General features: G+C 33.9%; 1 protein-coding gene across 2 annotated transcripts in view; it reads left to right on the top strand.

Moving 5' to 3' along the window:
- Window positions 1-5,606: 5,606 nt before the first annotated feature.
- The window catches only part of GABA-B-R3 (gamma-aminobutyric acid type B receptor subunit 3), an 80,887-nt gene continuing 65,496 nt past the window's right edge, over window positions 5,607-20,997 (top strand). The window contains exons 1-2 of one of the 2 annotated variants that reach the window (XM_087413000.1): window positions 5,607-7,822; window positions 15,545-17,853. In XM_087413000.1, coding sequence (XP_087269126.1) covers window positions 15,598-17,853 — 2,256 coding nt within the window. In that variant the 5' untranslated portion in view covers window positions 5,607-7,822; window positions 15,545-15,597. The remainder of the gene's footprint in view (window positions 7,823-15,544; window positions 17,854-20,997) is intronic. The other variant, XM_087412999.1, reaches the window with a different exon arrangement.

The following is a 20,997-nucleotide window of genomic DNA, read 5'->3' as shown; positions in this document are numbered from 1 at the left end:
TGCAAAAAAGTTTGATATTGTAGCAACCAGTTTGAGTTTCCATCAAAATATTTTTGATGGATCAGAATTACTTTTAGATTTGTAGCAACACTTTAGATTCTTCAGCAAAACTATTCTTTCCGTTATTTATGCTTCCAACATTATTTAATACAAATATCAGCGTAATAAGCTCTAACAACTACCGAGAACAGATACCAAGTGCATTTAACCGTCTATCTACAGTTATGTAATCAATTCATCCAATGGTTGCAGTCGCATATATCGTGCAGATCGTCCGACGTCTTATCGGACCCACAACGAGGCGATAAACGATCGACGAAGGCATTAGGTGTTCGCAGTACAGCGGAAAATGATATTCTTGGTACGTAGAGCAAGTTTACTGAATGATAAACTGTTCGGGGAATTCCGCTGTTTCGCCACTGGGATTCGATGCAAACAGGCAATCCGAGCTAATTTCAAACTAGATATAGTGAATTCGAAATAATCTGAACGGAACTATTATGACACAATTTTGCCATTATTCTTCTAACTATCTTAGTACGTATTGTATTGATATTTTTTTCTCTATCGAGTATCGTTAAATAGGCTAGTAATTTAAAGATATGCAAGTTGATAGATAATGGCAATTCAGAACTTTCCCAAAGTTTTAATTTTACAATTATATATTTTATTATTAGGTGTTGGAATTAATTCGTAGCGTTTTTTAATGAAAGAATGTTATTTATTTCACATGAGCATTAAAAAATACATTAATGAAAGTACTTCCCATCACTTGTAAAACGCTACGAATTAATTCCAACACCTAATAATATTTTTATGTTATATTTTTTATTGATGTTTTATCATGTTATAGTTAAATTTATATCAGTTATATATTTTTATGAGATAGAAGAACATAAAAATAATATAATTATAATTTTTTAATTACAATAATAATAATAATTTCTGGCCACCTGGGCAAAAATTTTTATTTTCTTTCTCCAGAATAAAATTAAAAAAAAAACCTGAGGTGTACTATGGCCACCTCACTTAAAGGTCCTTGAAAGGAGATTTTAATTTAATGACGAACACACGTGGCTGTATATACAAATTGTATAGCTCTGCCAGATTTTTAATTAATAAGTAAATTTTTTTTTGCTCTTTCATGTCGTAGGGAACGCGTTTTATATTAAATTCTGCACAATAATGATATTTTCATACGCGTCGCATTACAATAATGCATCTCTGCAAATTTTAAAGCTTCGAATGCGTGCGTGTGGAATAACTGCTTAATCCACAGATAAAATTCAAACGCAAGCAAACATACGATTTACATCCGAGGTATTTCCAACTCGTTGGATTGCCGAATAATTCGACGTATTTTGTGCCATCTGACAACGTTATGAATAATCGCTCCATCATCGGTTCGTTGTGTAAGGATTAGGACACATGCAGTGCGCCACCGGAAGGGCCACCGGAAGTGTAAAATCCAGCAAATTGAACTCCTGCAAGTTCAAAAGCGACACAAAGGATGTATTATTTCATGAATCGTCTTCTGTTATCCTTACTGTGTCTTCTCCTAAAGAGGTTAATCGCTTTATATGGTCAGGAGCAAAACAGAAACGTTAAAGTCGATCGATCTCCTTCCTCAGTCCAATACGACGTGTCCAAGACTACGAAGAGAGAATTCTGAAGAATTCGTTCTCATGTAATTGCACTTAACATATTTTAGCTGCCTCGTAAGATTTAGAAATGCCAGCGAATCCAATTAAGGGAACCGGACGACAGATCCTTCCACTGCCTCGAACATCGCCCGTAATCGAAAGTGGACTGTAAATGCCGGGACAGAATCGATACCATCGATAACTCTCGCTAACGAAATCCTAGATGATCTGAAAGCAATACATATACTTAGCACGAAGCATAGTTTAAGGATGCAATTTAATCGATACAGATAAACATCTAATGGCACTTATCTGAAAAAGACCACTAAGATCTCGTGGCGATTAAATAGATTCGATAATTAATTTCTCAAACGAAAGATATCGCGAGTACGTGCTGCTCTTTTACACATTAATCGTGAGAATTTTATCTTTTGGAATTTCTACTTAATCTCGATTTATTTCGGAAACTGCATTTTACTGGAAAAAAGCCAATAACGCGGCAACAAGACGAGGTTTTATATGCTACTATAAGCCACGCGCTTTTCTATTCTCGTTGGTATCACTTAGCTTATTATTATATGTTGATCAAAAAATAAGCTCTAATTGCAATTCATAATCTTATTAATGAGAATTAAGCGAGTGCAATTTTGTTGATAGTACAATATGTCATGATGTGTGCCATAACGTCACTGGAAAAGCATTGGTTTTTCTGAAAATGATGTGAGAATTGCGTTTCATGTCAAGAAAGTTATTTATTTGAATAAATTCACGCTTGAGGTTTGCCTTAATTTGCATACACAATTACATTTTGCATTCTAAACCAAATACGAGCTTTGTAGATAGAAAATTTCAATTTAAATGTTGGCGGGTCGCAGAAAATTGTTGCGTAAATGTTGTATTACAGTTGTTTCAGCATTATATTATGTAATCTGCGTTATACATTTTTATTTCCTAGAAAAAAATGAAATTTATTTTGTTCTGTTTCTCACAGTCTTTGTCTTATTTTGAACTCCTTCAAAACGCAAAACTTAGCTACGCTTTACAAATTAATACTCCTTTCAGGATATTAATTGCTTGAGAAGTAACATATTTCAACTCTGAAAGGGTAAAACGCCTTTATATTTCGGCACGTCGGCGGTTTCGTTTACTCATTAAACAGGAACTGCAACCTCGAAGATCCAGCGAACTTTTCAAGAACAATCGATGGGAAATCCGTTGTTTGTCGCTCGGAGTCAATTCAAAACTTCAATTGTGGAAAGTATGACTGCGGGAATAAAATGACGGGGAGGGAACATTCCAGCTTCCATGGCTCATTTCTGAGAGATTAGACGAATGCATCTCCGGCATAAAGCTGCGGAGTATCTTTATTCTTGCTGCGAGTAAATTATTGACAGAATAAAGTAGGCGAAACTTGCAGCGAAACACCGTCGCGTTCTTATCATCCTTCAAACTCTGAACGAGGTTTATGAAACTCGAAGGACGGTACCATGCGTACATAACTATCGTCAAAGTCGTGCGTATCAAATAAATATATTGGATGTCAAAGCTATATCTTGCTACATAAGTTCAACATTTATAAAGGCTATGTACAAATTTTAATCGTAATCATAAGACCATAAGCAAATCGGCCAATCACAGTCGAAACGCAAGATCGCAATTTTAATTGTGATTGATCGATTTACTTGAGACCTTACGATTATGACTAAAATTTTTGTATGTACGGCCTTAACTAAGAAGATTTGATAGTTTAGCAAAGAAATTATATCTAACAATTATCAATAAAAATCGTTAATATAATAAGTTTTCTTTATTACAGCATTAATATTACGCATCATCTTAACTAACATATTTTAATTAAAAATTTTGAGATTTCTAGATAGTGGATTTTCATAGAAAGTTATTTCTGCTGTAAATTTATTGTACAATTACAATAAATATGACTACTTATAATCGCTAATTTTATTTAGAATTGTATAACTTTGTTATTTTAACTAGAAGACTGTCTGTCCATATATTGGCTATTATAGATGTGAGCGTCCTGAGGAGAGGTAGGAGACAAAAAAGAGGATTTGTCCCTTTTCGGGTGACAATTATCCTAATACAATTTTTTTTCTTGATTTAAACCTTAAGTTTGTTCTTTATTCTTGCACTGAATTGGTACACATGGTGCAATAAGTTGAAATGAAACATATAACGAATTCGATTGGACTGGTACGCATTAAAGCTATCGTACACAAAATAACGTAAAGATATGTTTATAAATAAATATAGAAATTAATTAAATAAATCGTGAAATACATTTTATTGTACTATTAGGTAAAATATGTACTTTATAATTTGAAATACTTGCATTTCATTTTTATGTTCAAATTAAATCAGTATACAACGGCTTTAACATGCACTAGTGTTCACTGAGTGCTTCCAATTGAATTCGCTAATACATTTGATTCGCTCCAACTTATTGTACTATGTGCAGTTCAGACAGGAATAAAGAACAGTCCTTGAGTCATGATAAGAAAGCTTTTAATATGAAAAGGTGTATACATTAGTATAATTTGGTATATCTATATATTATAATTCTTGAAATAATAATAATAAAGTTTATGTGTGTAACACACACACACACACACACACACACACACACACACACAAAACATATGTATGTAAATATAAATGGGTAAAAAGAGTATAAAGACGTTATCATCATTATTATTAATTAATAGATTAATAGATAATATAATTAAGAATGAATATAAATTCAAAATTAATATAAATTTATAAACTATCAGAATAAAAGAACCAATTAGACTATTGTTAATTGCTAAAATTATTATTCAAAATCAATACATCGAAATTACAAACGACGTTTCCTAATAACGACTCTAAATGTAGACTTCATCAGTAAAATTCATATTTGTCTTAAATTCTTTTTAATCTCGCTGTCAATCAAGTGTATATATTACTTCTATTTTATCTATAAATTATTACAATAATCTGTGAGTTATTACAATAATCTTTGAGCTTATTTTTTGATCAACAGAGGAATCATTTGATTTCATTGTCAACGTGATAACTTAACAACGTGATTAACTATCAACATTCTTTCATGGGATTCTTGATTAGATTCTCTCACAATCGTATACAATATACTTAGATTCCTCTCACAATCATATACATTATACTTATTTGGTGATTGTGAGAGGATTCTAAGTATGTCAAGGATCCCATCATAGAATGTTGATAGTTGATATCACGTTGGCAATGAAATCAAATGATTTCTTTATTGCCAAATCTATCGGAAAATAATAAACACTGAAGACAGATCAATGTAATAATTTATAAACAAAAAAAAATATATATATATACGGATATATACGGAGTAAGGAAGAATAACTTATGTTTTATTATATTATATAATACATACATTTGACCTACAGCGAGATTTTATATGTATATATATATACACACATATATATATATATATATCCATTTTTGTCTATTTTATATATATATATATATATATATATATATATATATAAAGAATTTAAGACAAATATTAATTTTATCGATGAAGATATCCAGGTTCAAAACGTCGTCTGTAATTGTAATTTAGATGTATTGATTTTGAATAATAATTTTAGCGATTAATAACAGTCTAATTCGCTCGTTTAGTCTCATAGTTTATTATTATATTAATTTTGAAATTATTATTTCAAAATTTGTGTCCCTCCTAGGAAAATTCTACGGAGATTTTCCCTATATTTGATTGTGTTAGTAGTTCCTACGACTTAAGATTCCACGATCATCTATGATTTCTATGTAAACGAGTCTAAAGTTTATCTAAAAGTTTATCCAAAAAATAGGTTAGATTCTATATAATTTGTTTCTGTTACTAATAATTGGTTGATATAGCAGACTAGTAGCAATTACAACAAACCAATTTGTTGTCACATATTTATAGATCACTTGTTAAAGGTGCTGATTGTTAAATTAACAAAATTCTTTCTCTCAGTGAAAAGAATACGATCTATTATTTTTTTATCAGATTTTCCTCCACGGTGACCTGCAAACCTAAACCATTTCGATTGCCGTTTCAGAACTTTCATAGGGGTCACTTCTCATTACGTGAATAACTGTGCTGAGACAAACTTAATCGCAGTGAGATTAAGAGGAAAGCTTTCAGGGCAGCTGTGGTAATTGAGGAGTTCTCCTCAATCGTGACATTTAAGAAGTTATTCCTTTGAATACGAAAATATGGGGCAAGCTTTTATCGAATAGGAAATGATGTACATCTCTAATTCAGCTTCGTTCATTCCATCTGCTCCTGGGCATTGATTAAGAAATTGGCTCATTAATTAAAGAGAAAATGACAAAGAGGATTCAAGTTTTAATAGTTTCTAATATCATAAAAGCGTACAACAAATTGAAATTCTTATAATAGGGTAATTAATATTTTATGCAGACCCTCGTTATTTTGAACGGTTAATATCTAAATTGTTGGGGAATGATTATTATATATAACTCTATAAATTATTAATTATACTATATTACTGTTTAAAATCGTAGCCCAAAATTAATCACGTCAATAATTCATCCTCTCGCTAGAATACAAATTCTCTTTGGAATATGATATCCAGTATCTCAATTCTTAACGACAATTCCATATCGTTATGTTATAGTTTTTTTTTTTGCACAGCATTTTTATTATAATATTTGCGCAACGGCAATATAACGATATTGAACTGTTAAGAGTTGCAGAATCGAGATGCCAGTCTCGAAGCTACAAAGGTGCAAAAAGATCCACTTGAACGAAAGAAACTTTCTTGTATGAAGAGCGACGCATGTGTTACCAAATGTTCGAGTGTCGTAATGTCTGACGGCGGCATCCACGCTCCGCTGAGCGAGATTAAAGAAAGGATCTTGGATCTACACGGATCTTTTGCGCCCTCCGGGGATCCGAGACAAAGGGGAAGGGATTCCTCTCGTGTACTCAAGCGTAGGGTCGTAGGAAGCACGAGCGGCTGCGCGTTAGCCGATACCGCCGCTAAAACTCCTCCTGGCAGACAAGGGTTGGCGAATATATTGGCGGGGTAACAGTGCGCGGACCGCCACCACGCGACGCGGTTGCTCCTTCGCGGTGTATCGCTCTGAGCAAGAGCGATACTGAGAGACCACCCGTCAAGCATACGCGAGCACCCTTAGAAGCTTGCACCACGAGCAAGTGATTGCATCGTGCAAAAAAAAAAATCGAACGTCATATCACAGCGTCATCGTGCTTGCTCGCTGTCTCAGTTGAAAGATAGAAAGGGAAAAAGAAAAAAAAAGGCAATAAATATAGTTAGCAATTTAGACGAAAGCACACGCGTCATGTTTGAAATAAGCCCCAGAGACACGATGCGTCGTTTCATTAATTTACCCGCCAAATTGAACGCGGGGAATTTCGGCTCTGTCCTAACTTTCCCGAAAATAATATTGCCAGTGCAGTGCGAGTCACTTCACCGGGACTGAAAACGATTGTTGCTCCATTTGAAAATTTAACAGCTGCGAAGAATAACGCGATCCGCAAACCCGAGACTATTGAGGACTCGTAAAAGATTTGTTTTTTGATTCAGCATTGTTCGAAATTCTGATATGTGAAAGATATATGTTCAAGCATTTATCTGATATCGACTATGAGAGTCCAACTGTTGATTATGTTGTTTTAATTATTTGACACTATCTTGATACTCGCAAGTGCTTCAAAAATATTTAATTACAACGGTACTAGCCGATCAGTGTCGAGATAATCCTAAAATACAATCGTTACCGTGGAATAATCAGAGAGGGCGATCCTGTGGGATCAAAGGGCGGCAGCTCCCTTGGACGCCCTATCCAGTGCGTAAATTGCATGTGTCGTGCGATACACAAATTGGACGCGCCATGATGAATAGTTTCAGTGACACTTCCCCGAAACAATCGAGTGGACATTGAGATTAATCGCGAGAAGTATCTGGACCGCCGAATGCTAATCCTTGTTGAATGTTAAAAACGACGCCCAGCCAAACTCAAAAGAGGTAACGGAATAATCGGAAGAGATCCCGCCTGCGAAAGTTAGCAAAGAGACCACGCCAGAATCAATTTCTGGTGAAACCGTGCGCGAGAGAAATGTGGCCAGGAGAGGAATGCCACACAACTTTACGGTAATTCGCGTGCTTATCCGCTTTGCTTTACCTTTTCAGTCACGCACCTTAAAGCGGCCAGAATGTCGACTTCAACAACTCTAGAGACTCACGATTTATCTGTCGTAGCACGCAATAAATAACTGGTATTTAACGCGTTCCTTTTTGTCTCTGGAATCCGTTTATCGAAGGCACTTTTCAACGGGTACCGACAGATATTTTCCGACGACAATGCGTGCACTTTGTTTAATGATCAATGGATTGCAGTTTATATATATATATAGAGCTGCCTGATGGCAGTTGCAGATTTATATTGTAGTTTCAATTAGCAGATTGTTTATATTAATATTTTACAGAATGTATTTCAACGCGACGTAAATAAATAATAATTATAATTACAGATGAAGAAATTACTTGAAAAATAATTGAATTTATAAGCATAACAGTACAGTCTTGTCGGCAAAGGGAATATGTTTTAATTTAATGAAACTTTCAAATAAATTTACATAACTTTCTTAGTTCATTCATAATAACGCGGACTCACTGACATGATCTTCATGTAATATTTATTAAAATATGCACGGAAAAAAAGAATTATTTAAAATTTATTTGAAAATTTTTTTTTAATTAAAAAATTTAGGTAGATACACGGACTTAAAAATAATTTTGTTGGATCATCAAAATACGTAAAAAACTTAAATATAATGAATAATGCTGCAAAAAGTTTTAAGCAACTAGCTTGAGTATCCTATATAACTATTTTGTCCAACTTAATTTCAGATTTATATATAGACAAATTTTTAGAAATTTCAACAAAACCATTCTTTCCAAGATCCTATATCTTACAGAACCACTTACTCGCTTGCAATCATTTTCCTTTTAACTCCGCTGACTTGTCTTTCACAGAAAATTAAAACTGTCAACGAACTTGAGGACCATACGCTCTTCTCAGATTTTCCTTATATTTCAGTGCTTCATGTGTGAGAAAACGCACGCTTCACCTGAAGCTTCCTCTGGTATGATCCGTCGACATTGAGAAACTCAATATCTTTCAGTATTTTGAAGCAAACCATGCTAAAAACTTCGTCGCTCATGTAGCATGCGAGATATCCAACTGAAATCCAATTGTTTTCATGGATTTCTCGATAGCAGTATTTGCCGCGGATATTTTCCCATTTTCTTGAAAGAGGATCGATATCGCATGTCAAGTATCATTAGTACGTAAAATACATCTATCGATTATTTCGCTTCTCATAGATAACGATTTAATTAATAGTGCACTAAGATGTCAATGTATTCAAAGTTGCAGATTGGATAGGTGCGCGATAAACTTCTTAGCGCCACTTGCAACCTTCGACGTATAAATTCAAAATAATTCTGCTAATCCAAATTTAAATGACTTATAAGCGTACATTGAAACAGATGTCGATTAGCTCGTAAAATAGCATTATACGACGACAAGGAATCGAGAAGCGAAACTGTTTCAACTTGTAATCCACGCTTATCTGACCAACTTTAATGAAACCATTCCGTAGAATCTCAAATTTAATCTTAACTACGTCGGATTTGTTTATTTCTATAAGTTGTTTCATTGGAAAACACTACATTTATGTTTATCAAGAAGTTTAGAGAACATATCAATTTATCAAAACATTTCCGCATTAAGCATTACTTCAATTGAAATAATAAAATGGACTGACAATGTTATTAAAAGATACAATTTATATACAATAAAATATTTTATTTGTAAAATCAGCCAATTGGTTAAAAACAATTTATAAGAATATATTGTAAATTGAAGATGTAGTCGATATATATTATAAAAATTACGTTTTGTATAAGCTACAGACAAAATGGAATCTTCTCTAGATTTTTTTTACCTTCAATCAGCCATTAACAAAAACTGCTTAACAAAAAATAATGTTCTGAAAAGTTTTTTACAATCGTTAAAGAGAAAGAGTTTTTCTCTGTAGATTATTTAAAGGTTATAGATTATTTAAAGGTCTGGATCTATTCAGTCCTCTAAGTTTCTCATGAAGCTTCTTTGTATCTTCTTCTCCTTTTAGTTGTTTGCTTATCTCCATTATGTATTGCTCTCGGAAAATTTTATTATAAGAAAAACATGATTTTTACGAATAACAATAACAAAAAATTAATGTAAGTGTACATATGTATTCGTATATTTTGATACACGCACTGAAAGAGCAATTTTGTTGAAGAATTTAAAAATGTGGATAGGTACAGATCTGAAAATAATTTCGTTAAATTATCAAAATAATTTTGCAGGAATTTTAAGCATGATGAACAATGCAAAATATTTTGATATTCTAGCAACCAATTTTGTCGTTCTACTTAATTGTTTTCATAGTTCAGCAAAATTAATTTTCAAATCTGTGTCTAACTAAATTTTTAGATTTTTTAGCAAAATTGCTCTTTCAGTGCATGTAACTGTGTATTGAAATACACGGATATACATGTGTTTTGTGAAATAATAATAAGTAAATTATTATTATTATTACAATAACAAGGCAATAGAAGTCGTCGCAAGAAATAATTGTGCAAGTGTCACGTGTTCATAAATTACATTAAAAAATTATATTTCTAAAATACATTGAACATTGCATTAAAAATCTGTATGTTTCGGCTCATATTTGAGTCATCTTTAACAGAAAAAGTTAATAATGGGAACGAATTATTGTGCCATCAAGTGGATCTCGATTAATCTACTCGAATTCTATCAATGTTATAATGATAAAAAGATATTATTGTGCTGTTTACTTTCATAATAAAGTCTGCGGTGAGGTAAGATTCTTCCTCAACATTAATCAATGTTGACCATTGTAATTACAAGGTTGAGTGCTAATGGAAAGCTTCCATCTAATTATAAGATATTTTTCATATATTGTAACTAAAAATAACAAAATTCGAAACTATCTAATTAATTTATCTCACAACGACGAAATAAAAAAATGCAAATTAATATTAAACGTCCAAGTCAATAATGATGTTCAATCGGTCAATAATTTAAGATTATAAGAAATCAAAAATTATAATATAAACGTGTTAATTTATTAGATGTATAGAACGACTATGTAGTTGTTACAGTGATATTAAAGCCAAAAAGAAAACAATAACTGTGTTTACAATTTATTGAATAGTCATATCTTTATGTAGCTATATTATTTAAGCCCTCTGTGACTGTTTGCATATTCAAACCATTTGATTGGACATTTATTTCAATACTCTCGTATTCATATACAATATTAAAAATTACAGAGATTAAAACACAGATATATTAATTACATGGTATATATGTATACACGTGTATCTTCAATACACGTTCAAAATCATAATTTCTAAAAACAACATTATAATAGCTAATACAATTACTAGAACAAATATAGAAGTATAGAAAAATAGGCTCGTGTATTGTCATTAGAACAAATTGAATATCATTGACAAATTGGATGAAATAATATTTTATTAACGTACGGAAAGTATAAAAAATTTGACCTTACACTAAGATACTTGTATATACTAGACAATCTCTTAATTATTAAATACCTAATATAGTGTAATAAATATTCAATTTTATTGCCTGTTTGATTGATCTAGTTTATTACAGTAAGTTTTCAATGCAAGTAGATGTTCGAGAAGCCGATATATTCACGCCCTACACATAATTTCGGAGAAATTCCTTTAGTAACTCTCTGGATACCAGAAATAGCAAACTCTCACCATAATCATTTATTTATTAAATTTTTATTTAAGTCTCTCCAAGAATTTTCAGATTTGATAGTCGTATTATAAATAAAAAAAAATAATTACGATTTGTAATTTGAGTTTGCGCCAATATAATTTTTCGCAAATTTTTAATGGTAATAATTTAAAAATGATTTGCTAAATAATTTGTAAGTGCGCAATAATATCTGCGAGCATTTCCGACTTCATGTCACGGACACCATCAGGCATCTGTGACATTTCTTGATCAAACACACCTCACATATCCCCGACTTCCGGTATGGATGACATATAGGAGAAATACCGGAACTATCTGTCCTATAACACATCACTCACCGTCTCTCTATTCGAATTGAATCCACCACCCACCCTTTACTGAGACATACGTAGGACGCACGACCGCAATTTACGGTAGGTCAGGTTCGACAGATATCTACTCCTCTGTGAGACTCCGCATCTTCCGTTCTTATGTCAATGGATAAGTTCTAGAAGTATCGGCGCCATCCTTCGCAGAAAAACATTGAAATAAAAGCAGTTGTATTATAGTAAGCAAGATAATATTCTTGGTCGACAGAATAAATAATGACACAGCCTAGAATTGTATTGCCTCATAAATATAAAATGATTAATAAGATCGAGAAAAAAGGAAAAAAAAGATTATTGAACATGATTAATAGTACACGACTAAATGAAACTGTATTGGTTGTAGCAGAGAGTATTAAAATAAATTAATGTATACAATTTAAAAAGTGAATAGACATGATTGAGGCACTTACTATCGCTACATCTCGATATAGATTGTCCTAAATAATTGTTCTAAATTGTATAAGCTTCAATCTCTTCTTACAATTACTTAGAATATTGTAGAATCTTCTTAGGTGTGTTTAACTTTTTATTAAGAAACTTTTTATTTGGAATTAGAGGAAAGAATAAAAAAGACTCATACGATCTGTAAGTTAATAGCTGATTGCAAGCAAAAAAATGTATTGTACAATATTTACAGAAGAAATATACTCTTCTTTATCGATATTTCCGACGTTAATACTTTTCAACCATTTATCATTCTTTTTGTTAGCTGTCACCGGTTCATATTAACTCCATTTGAAATCTGACAATCATCTGAAATGTACAGTATATGTGTCGAGCTTTTAGGTATTTCATATATATTTATATGTCACGTACGGTATTATGTAATTGTAATGGAAATCTAATGAAAACGATATGATAGATTGGACATTGTTAGAGAGAGAGAGAGAGAGAGAGAGAGAGAGAGAGAGAGATCAATTTTTATTTGAATATAATTTAATTTAATTTTCATTTATACCTTTTAAGATCATATTTATAAAAAATTTATTTTTTTTATAAAAATAAATAAGTAAAAATTGCAAAAGCAACAGATTGCCAGAGGTATAATATTAATATGCGTAGAATTAATTACATTTGTTCTGTTATTTTTGCTTGTTGTACGTCGTCGAGTTGTGTAATGTGTATTTAAAACATTTAAGCGAGGTCAACAATTTCATTGCCCGAGTGAAAAGTTAGTCAGCCCGTTAAACTACCTTTTACAATTCTCGTATCGCGGTTGTTTCCACATTGCACCAGTATTAAGCAGATTACGCGACGAAGTTTTTCAAAGGACAAATGTACGTTTTACTAAATGAGCAGTTCACTTTTTCGACGACAAACGTCATTCGCAAAATCTCGTAATTCCGGTTCAAGACGAAAAAAAAAGTAACTTGACAAAATTACAAGACGTAAAATGAGATTCGTGCTAACATGCTATAACTCCCGAACTCCTTTTCCGTCTCTTCAAAAGAAGGCAGGGTCGACAGCCGCCGAGCTTCACGAAACATTTCGTGTACCTTCATAACAGAGTTTGGAGTTAACAGCGTTACTAGCGCACGATACTACCGTGTAATTACATTATGTCTTAATGGATCTTTCGACTGCGACAAAGGGGCGATAAATGCCGCTGGACACTTACCTGCGAGCATCGACTTATCTTAATTGTAAAAGATGTCGAACCGCCTTCTTGCGGTTCGTATTTGTACAATAAGGCCAGGTATATTTCTAGATTTGTCACATCATTGTTACATTTGTTACGAATTTTATAACTTTTTACACCTCCATCTTGACCGCGCGTAATACCGACGTAGATAAAACACGCTCAGCCCGAAGACTTTTCTAATCTCGTTTGAGACCCCATTACCTGTCGATGGAAATCAAATTACTGCGTCAGCTTAGTCCGATAGTTTTTCTTTTGCAATTTTTCTCATGGCATATTTTCAAATACACTTCGATATTGTTAGATATTCCGCGCATTCTATTGTTCGCAAAAATGAATATTGACTTCTTATTTAATTACACGTCAGATATTATGAATTCGTTATAAATAATACTATAACTTAATAATAGCTTTAATAATAACTGATATTTTTATGAACCTCAATATGCTTAACGTAAATAAATTTTATTCCTGCATTCTGAAAAATAAAATACAAGAATATATGTTAATATATGTTAAGTTTAAATCTACATATTACAACTCGTTTCGTACACAACTATAAGATCCGTGTAAAAAGAAATGAGATTAACGAGCTCTGATACGGGGTAAGCTTTAAATTCTTAGCGTAATTAAAGGGAAGCCCCAAAGTGGCTCGTAAATGTAATACAGTGTCGCAGTTATATTTTCTGGGACGTAATACCTCCATCTGAATTTGTGCTTGCTTGCCAATTTAATGAAATTATTTCATTCCTGTAAGCCTATTATATTTGGAATTGAGAACGTCGAATCTTCCAAGTGTAAAATCACCCCGGCGTAATATCGGGTTAACCGGTCGAGAATTTACGTATGAATATTTCCGTTAGCAAATTACTTTATTTTCCAATTACACAGACAAGCTTTATTACGATCACTATAATATTCCGATAATTATTATAAATTATAATTAGGGCGTATTACATTATATACCCGCGTAATATTCCTTTGTTACAAAAACAAGTATTAGGTAAGAGTTTTGCGAATACAGATTGAATATAAAATATTTTTGCAAAAAAAAACAACAAAACTTTTCTTTGCGCGAGATATATGAAAGCTTTTGATGCTGGAGAGTTGGAGAGTGGTATCTGTAACACAAGTGAATAAACTTTTTGCCTATAAATAGCGAAAGGCTCAAATAGTTTTACGACTTACTTGTCTGTACTGCTCGTTACCTGATTTATCCGCAAGTACTTTTTCGATCTCAGAGATAGAAAAGAAGAACGTAATAAAAAGTATGGACCTCGATATTGATTTCGTGTATTGCGAAGAACGGTCATCCTATTGCGTACGGTAATACATATGCAGAAGAAATATTTGCAAAAAGTAATTTGTATTATTAAATACATAACGTTAATTCAGGGAGTAGTCACTTGATTTTTTTTAAACAATTATCTGGAATGTTTTCTTAAATTTTAATTTTTTAAATAAAATCATTATTAATAACAACATTGTATATTATTGTTTATTTTCTGATTTATTTTATTTAATATTTGAGAACATTTATAAATATGAAATTTAATCACAATTTTTTTCTAAAGTAAGCAGAAACCAAACGAATATCAAATAAAATAAGTAGTTAAATCGGTTAGTATTTCTAAAATAAAAATTGTACTTAATATAACGCTTTTGTATTTTTTAAACTGCGTTTTCGACGAAATTGCATATTTAAAGGTTTGTAAAGAATAATTATCAAAAGAACATCAAACAATATTTCATAACAGTTTATATTTTTCATTGGGATCTAAAAATATTCCAAGTGTTTATTCTCAGGTTAAGTGAACCTCTAAATTAAAATTGCAAAATAAAGACTTGCAAAATCAAGCTCGACAAAAATTGATTATCCACGAATAGCCTTTTATTTTCAATTGCATTTACAGTCTGTGTAACAATAATAACGCGCGTTCTATCGTTTCTAATTCGAATTCAGACTCAGTCTCACGACACGATCTCTTCTTTTGCAGATGAGGAGGAACCGGAAGAGCGCCTCGAGTCGTCACAGAATCGACGACTGATTATGACGCGCGTCCGCACGCGGTGGCATTTCTCTCGTCTCCTCCTGTTGTTCTCTTCCTCCGGAGCCCTTCAGGCACATCACTACCTGACCCTTCTCCTTCTCGGCCTTACCTCACTCCGCACAACCTTAACGTGTGACGAGAAGACAAGGCCCCAGAGCCGTGACCTGAGCGCGCTTCCCCGTTACCTTGAAATACGGAGGCACTCGGAGTGGAGAGACCTCGGTGCTACCGGAGTGATTCCGGAATGGATGCAACGCGAAAACGAAGCTTCAAGCATGGCCGGTCAAAGTGCTAGCGACGTGGCCAGTGACGATCATCTCAGTGATTCCCTAAAAACTCAATGGAACCACGATGAACTCGATCCGTTGATGACAAAACGAACTTATTTCGATGATGATATCTTCGCAAGCCGTGTTAACGATCGAGTGTATTCTAAATATACAAGTAATTATCCGAAACGAAAATCTAATGATCGATTAAGTAATCCTGCGAAAGCTCGGCAAGTTCGTAACGGAAGCAATTTTCAAAGTATGAAGCAGCGTGAAGAAAGTGCGAAGAAATGGTTGAGTAATCTGATCAAAAAACGACATGACGTGCCAAAGCTTCAAGTTACTCCTTATTACTTGGTGAATCAGGCTGTGAACAAAGTTCATTTTCGCGATAGTGGTAATGAAGCAAGCGTAACAATTTTAGATGGACCTCGCCGAAGTGCCAGCAATCTACCCGAGAGTTCCGTTCACGATCGCGATGCCGAAGAGGCATTAATCGACGTTCCGATCGATCAGTTGGATTCGCGCGAGGCTGCAAGTGTCAGTTATCCGACGAAGAGTCGACGAGATCGTAATGAAGTCAGTTTCAAGGTGGAACGAGCGAATCTAAACGGCGATAATTTATTCGAAACTCCCGTTAATTATGCGAATAAACGCACGAGCAATTATTCGGCCCATCGAAGTTCACGAAGGAGGGAGATCTCAAGCCGATTGAGCAAGAGCGATATTGACGAGCATCGCGATAATCTCGCGAGTGATCGAACCGGGATTGTCGGCTTCTGGACCGCGAGGCAAACTCATTTAAACCGTCGCAATATACATGCACTTGATAATCGAAGCGACGGTGCACGCAAATTTCGAAGCCAGGCCAACCGGCTTCACAAAAGCGACGATATCGTAATAAATGACGTTCGTAATGAGTTTACGAACGCGAACACGAACGATTCGGTCAATGCAATCGCGATTGACGCGGTTGCCGATGACTTCGGCATTGGCACCATTTCAATCGAGAATCAAAACCCAATCGAACTCGATGGAATTTCGGAAATCGAGAATCGGACTGATGTCGACTCGAAGTACATCGATAGTTTCTTGGATCGCAGTAGTGCGGAAATTTCTCCGGCGAATTGTCGTAACGTCGCGTGCTCCAAGTCGAATGGTGGCGACGTATCGATGATTAAAATAAAGAAGTTTAGCGAAACGACGGAATCCCAAGAAGATCAAGAGTACGAGGACGAAGATCATTTTCAGCGAGTAGGCGAAATAACGGCGACGCCTGGTAACGACAGTAATACCGATATCGACAGCGAAGCGCCTTTCACTGGTTTCGAGAGCTCTCAGAAATTTCCCGTAAAAATCAATCACAAGTCGTCGCCGGTGCCACCGCAAGTTGAAAAGTTTGACAGGCGACACTTCGGTCCGCACAAGGAAGACGTAGTACTTGAAGAAACATCTACATGGTACCCGAGTACTCTGCTTCCCGATCTACCAAAGAGTCCCAGCAAAGACGTGCTTCATCGCAAAACGAACGATCACGTTTCCAACGACGACGTAAACGAGGTGGGCAAAGCGGACAATAGAAGTGAGGAGACGACGGAGATGGACGAGAAGCGGAATACTTACGACGAATCATGGCTACCCGGCACCGAAATACCGGGAGAACGTTTGTCGGGTTTCTTAGACGGTAGAAACTTCGACGAAAAATTCGCAGTGACTTCAAAGATCGCAGACAGTGAATTTGAGAACGCGACGCGCGACAGGAACGATTCCGACAGCAGGACGAAGATCGACGTAATGATACCGAGTGCGAGACCGACGGAGAAAATAAATATAACTATCTTGGGTCTCTTTGAGATGACACACAGGGCACTACCGAGACAGGAAGGTTCCAGTGAGCTTCAAGCGGCCAAATTGGCGGTCGAGCGTGTCAACGAATTGGATATCTTAAAGCGTTTTCGTCTACGGCTTATTTACAATGATACTAAGGTGAGAGTTAGCTAATTAGCAAAGAATAATATTGTTGTAGTCTTTAGCACACAAGAAAATACGTTTCACTATTAAGGCTGATATTCATAAAGGGTTTTTAAATTTAAAACCATATTAAATAGAGTCTTAAGCTGAAATAGAGTCTTAAGCTAATCACAGAGCCATGATTTATTAGCATCTTAAAACATAGACGGTTTTAAAATAAAAACTACAAAAATAAAAACTAACTTAAGACGGTTTTAAAATAAAAACGGACTGAATACCGGGTCTGAAAGTATTAACATTTTCTTATTTAATAAAAAAATCAAATAAATAAATTATTATGAAAATAAAAAAAGTAATAAAAATCAAATATTTCAGTATAAATGGCAATTATTAAAAAGTTGAAAAATTTTAGGATCCTATAGACAAGAAAGATTTCTTATACACAAGAAATAAAATATTAATTTAATAAGTAGAAATTGTTAACAATGATTACTTGATATTTTGTTTTAACAATAACTATATTAATGATAATGAAATAATACAATACTCTTCTTACACAGAACGTTAAATTAATTCGATAAACTCTAGAAACGAGTGCTTACATTATGTCCGAGATAAAAATTACACATAATAGAGAAGTGAATTAATGCAAGACAAATGAACACTGATTTCTATTTGAAACAATTTCCGCACTTCCGCATCATTACCGTCCTTATTCACAATTGATTTTCGTGTCTGATTACCGATACAGAACTTGTGCGATCCCCGAGAAGTTGTACCAAATTTATTCAAGTCTACTTGGAATCCCAGTAACAAGAAATTATTGGAACAACGCAATCTAACTTATACAAGTAAATCGGCTTACCGTTATTCAGCATAAATTTTTCCAAATCGAAAAATACTTGCATTTATTCTATTTCATTAATCAACAAAACTAATTGAAGTGGCATCACGATTAAAGAAACAAAGGCATATATAGCGATGGGTCAGTTAAAGTCAATAAATCTTTAGCTTCTTCTGTGTATATGAAAAGTAAACTGTTTTAATATTATGCAATATTAAATATAAGAGAAAATCGACCGATGACATTAAATATATATGAATGGAAAACGCCATATTCGGCTAAGGCGATTCGTTTAATAATATTTCTCGAAAATTTTCACAATAAATTATTTACAGGATTTTAAAGATGCTTATTAGCATCGATAATATTAAATTGCTTGTCAATTTAACTGTAAACTAACTTGTAAAATTATTATTTCAGCGTCAGCTTAAGACTGTATTTCAAAATAAAACACGACAAATAATCGGCGTACAGTTTGCTCGCAGAGAGAAAAAAATTTGTTACGAACGTTAATCCTATGCCATGACAGCGCTTGCACATATAGGAATCACAAATTATTTGTAGGAGTAACGAATATTTATTCTTTCTTTTTTGTATTCGCGTCAAAACTTATTTGCAACAAATGCACAATATTTATCAAATATGCAAATTTATTTAATAAACAGCAAACAAATTTCACAATTAAATTTTGTAATTCCTTCCGTGTTTATCGTAAACTCCTTTCGCGTTTTCTCTCTTGAATTGGAAATTATATAAATTCATAAAAAATATTATTAGGCACAAAGAACTGAATATGGCGTTTTCCACTCAAATGTTTAAAATTATGTACAATATTTGATTTTATTTATTTTATTTACAAGATAGACAAGACGTTAGGCTTTCGTCAAGTACGTATCAAATTAGAAAAAACGGAAACGAAAGCGAGAATTAAAGTCCGCGAATTTCTCAGATCCTCTCAGTTGTCACTAACACATTGTGCCAGGATTTTCCGGGCTTCTGGTTTGAAATTTATAGTTTATTGGCAGCAGAGCTTTTGTTTGCCGCCCGCACCCGTCTTTTCGTCTTATCACTTAAGCGTTTTAGAAATGATACGCGCGTACCATCCGCCGAAAAATTGAGGAATATACCTAAATGATGGCAATTGACGTCATTGGTTGCGTCGTTACATGAGCGACGTTAAGTTCATAGAAGCAATGATGATTTCAGTGGAATTACTTCTTTCTCTGCTGATCAAATCTGTGGAATAGCACACAAACTAAGCACACGTATATTATATCCGTCTGTGTGTGTGTGTGTGTGTGTGTGTATTCAACGATCGAACTTTTATCAACTATTTTTTTACAACGATGCTTGAATCACATCATTTTTGATAATCAGACCTTTCGACCGTTGAGATAAAATCTCGTATCGAGGAGTCAACTAAGCGATAATATTGCTTGGAACCTGCATGCGTTTATATATTATAAAAAATAGTTCTGTGTTTGAGAAATATTGTATTATGATGCGCTTACACGAGGCGTATGATAAGATATGCAAAAGCTTCACGCTCGATTACTTTGACGTTATCAGGAAAATACCGTGTAATACGCGATATAAGAAAACACTGTGCGGATTTGCATAATGTAAGGCATAAGAGGAAAGGATGGGGGGGAGAGATACCGTGAAAACGCGTTAACATAGAATGAGGCGTGAGATAAATAATTTATCTTGTACTTGAGGACAGACTTAAAGCGCTCAATTAATCTTGAATTTATAATTTTTAGGCATCTGAGCTTCCAGAGCGCTGTCTGTAAGCTTCTCAAACTACTTCTAATCTCTCTGCAGCTCGCAAATTCTCTACTTGCGCGACAATGTCGCACAGTCCTCCGGCGACAAGCCGAAACCGTTGTCAGATGCCTCGCTTCTGAAATAGCTTTGAATATCTTCTGGCACGAGCTAACTATCATACGCGTTCCACAATTTGCGGTGCTTCCAGCGCATACGAAATACTCTTTGCTCGCTCATGTTGCATTTTGAAATTTAATGATGGTGATCGGTCCTGTTCTTCGGTTACACAGACTTGCGACGAAAGCTGCTTTAAAAAAGAACATATGAACTAACTATTTACTAACTAAATACATATTTTACGCATTTCAGAAGTGTAAACTGTATGTAGAGTATAATTCCATATAAGAGCAATTTAAATTTTACTTTGTCGATTCCTAGAGACTTTTCGCGTTAATTCGTGTAAATATACTAAGCAAAAATGTGTACGTTCAATTAAAACTCTTCTTTACATTATAATATATTGAACAATCCTATTTGCGTTAGTAATG

The sequence above is a fragment of the Acromyrmex echinatior genome, chromosome 14, assembly GCF_024713525.1.
Source record: "Acromyrmex echinatior isolate Ae372 chromosome 14, ASM2471352v2, whole genome shotgun sequence".
Classification (NCBI taxonomy): domain Eukaryota; kingdom Metazoa; phylum Arthropoda; class Insecta; order Hymenoptera; family Formicidae; genus Acromyrmex; species Acromyrmex echinatior.
The sequence above is the reverse complement of the archived record's forward strand: the minus strand, read 5'-3'. Positions and strand labels throughout refer to the sequence as shown.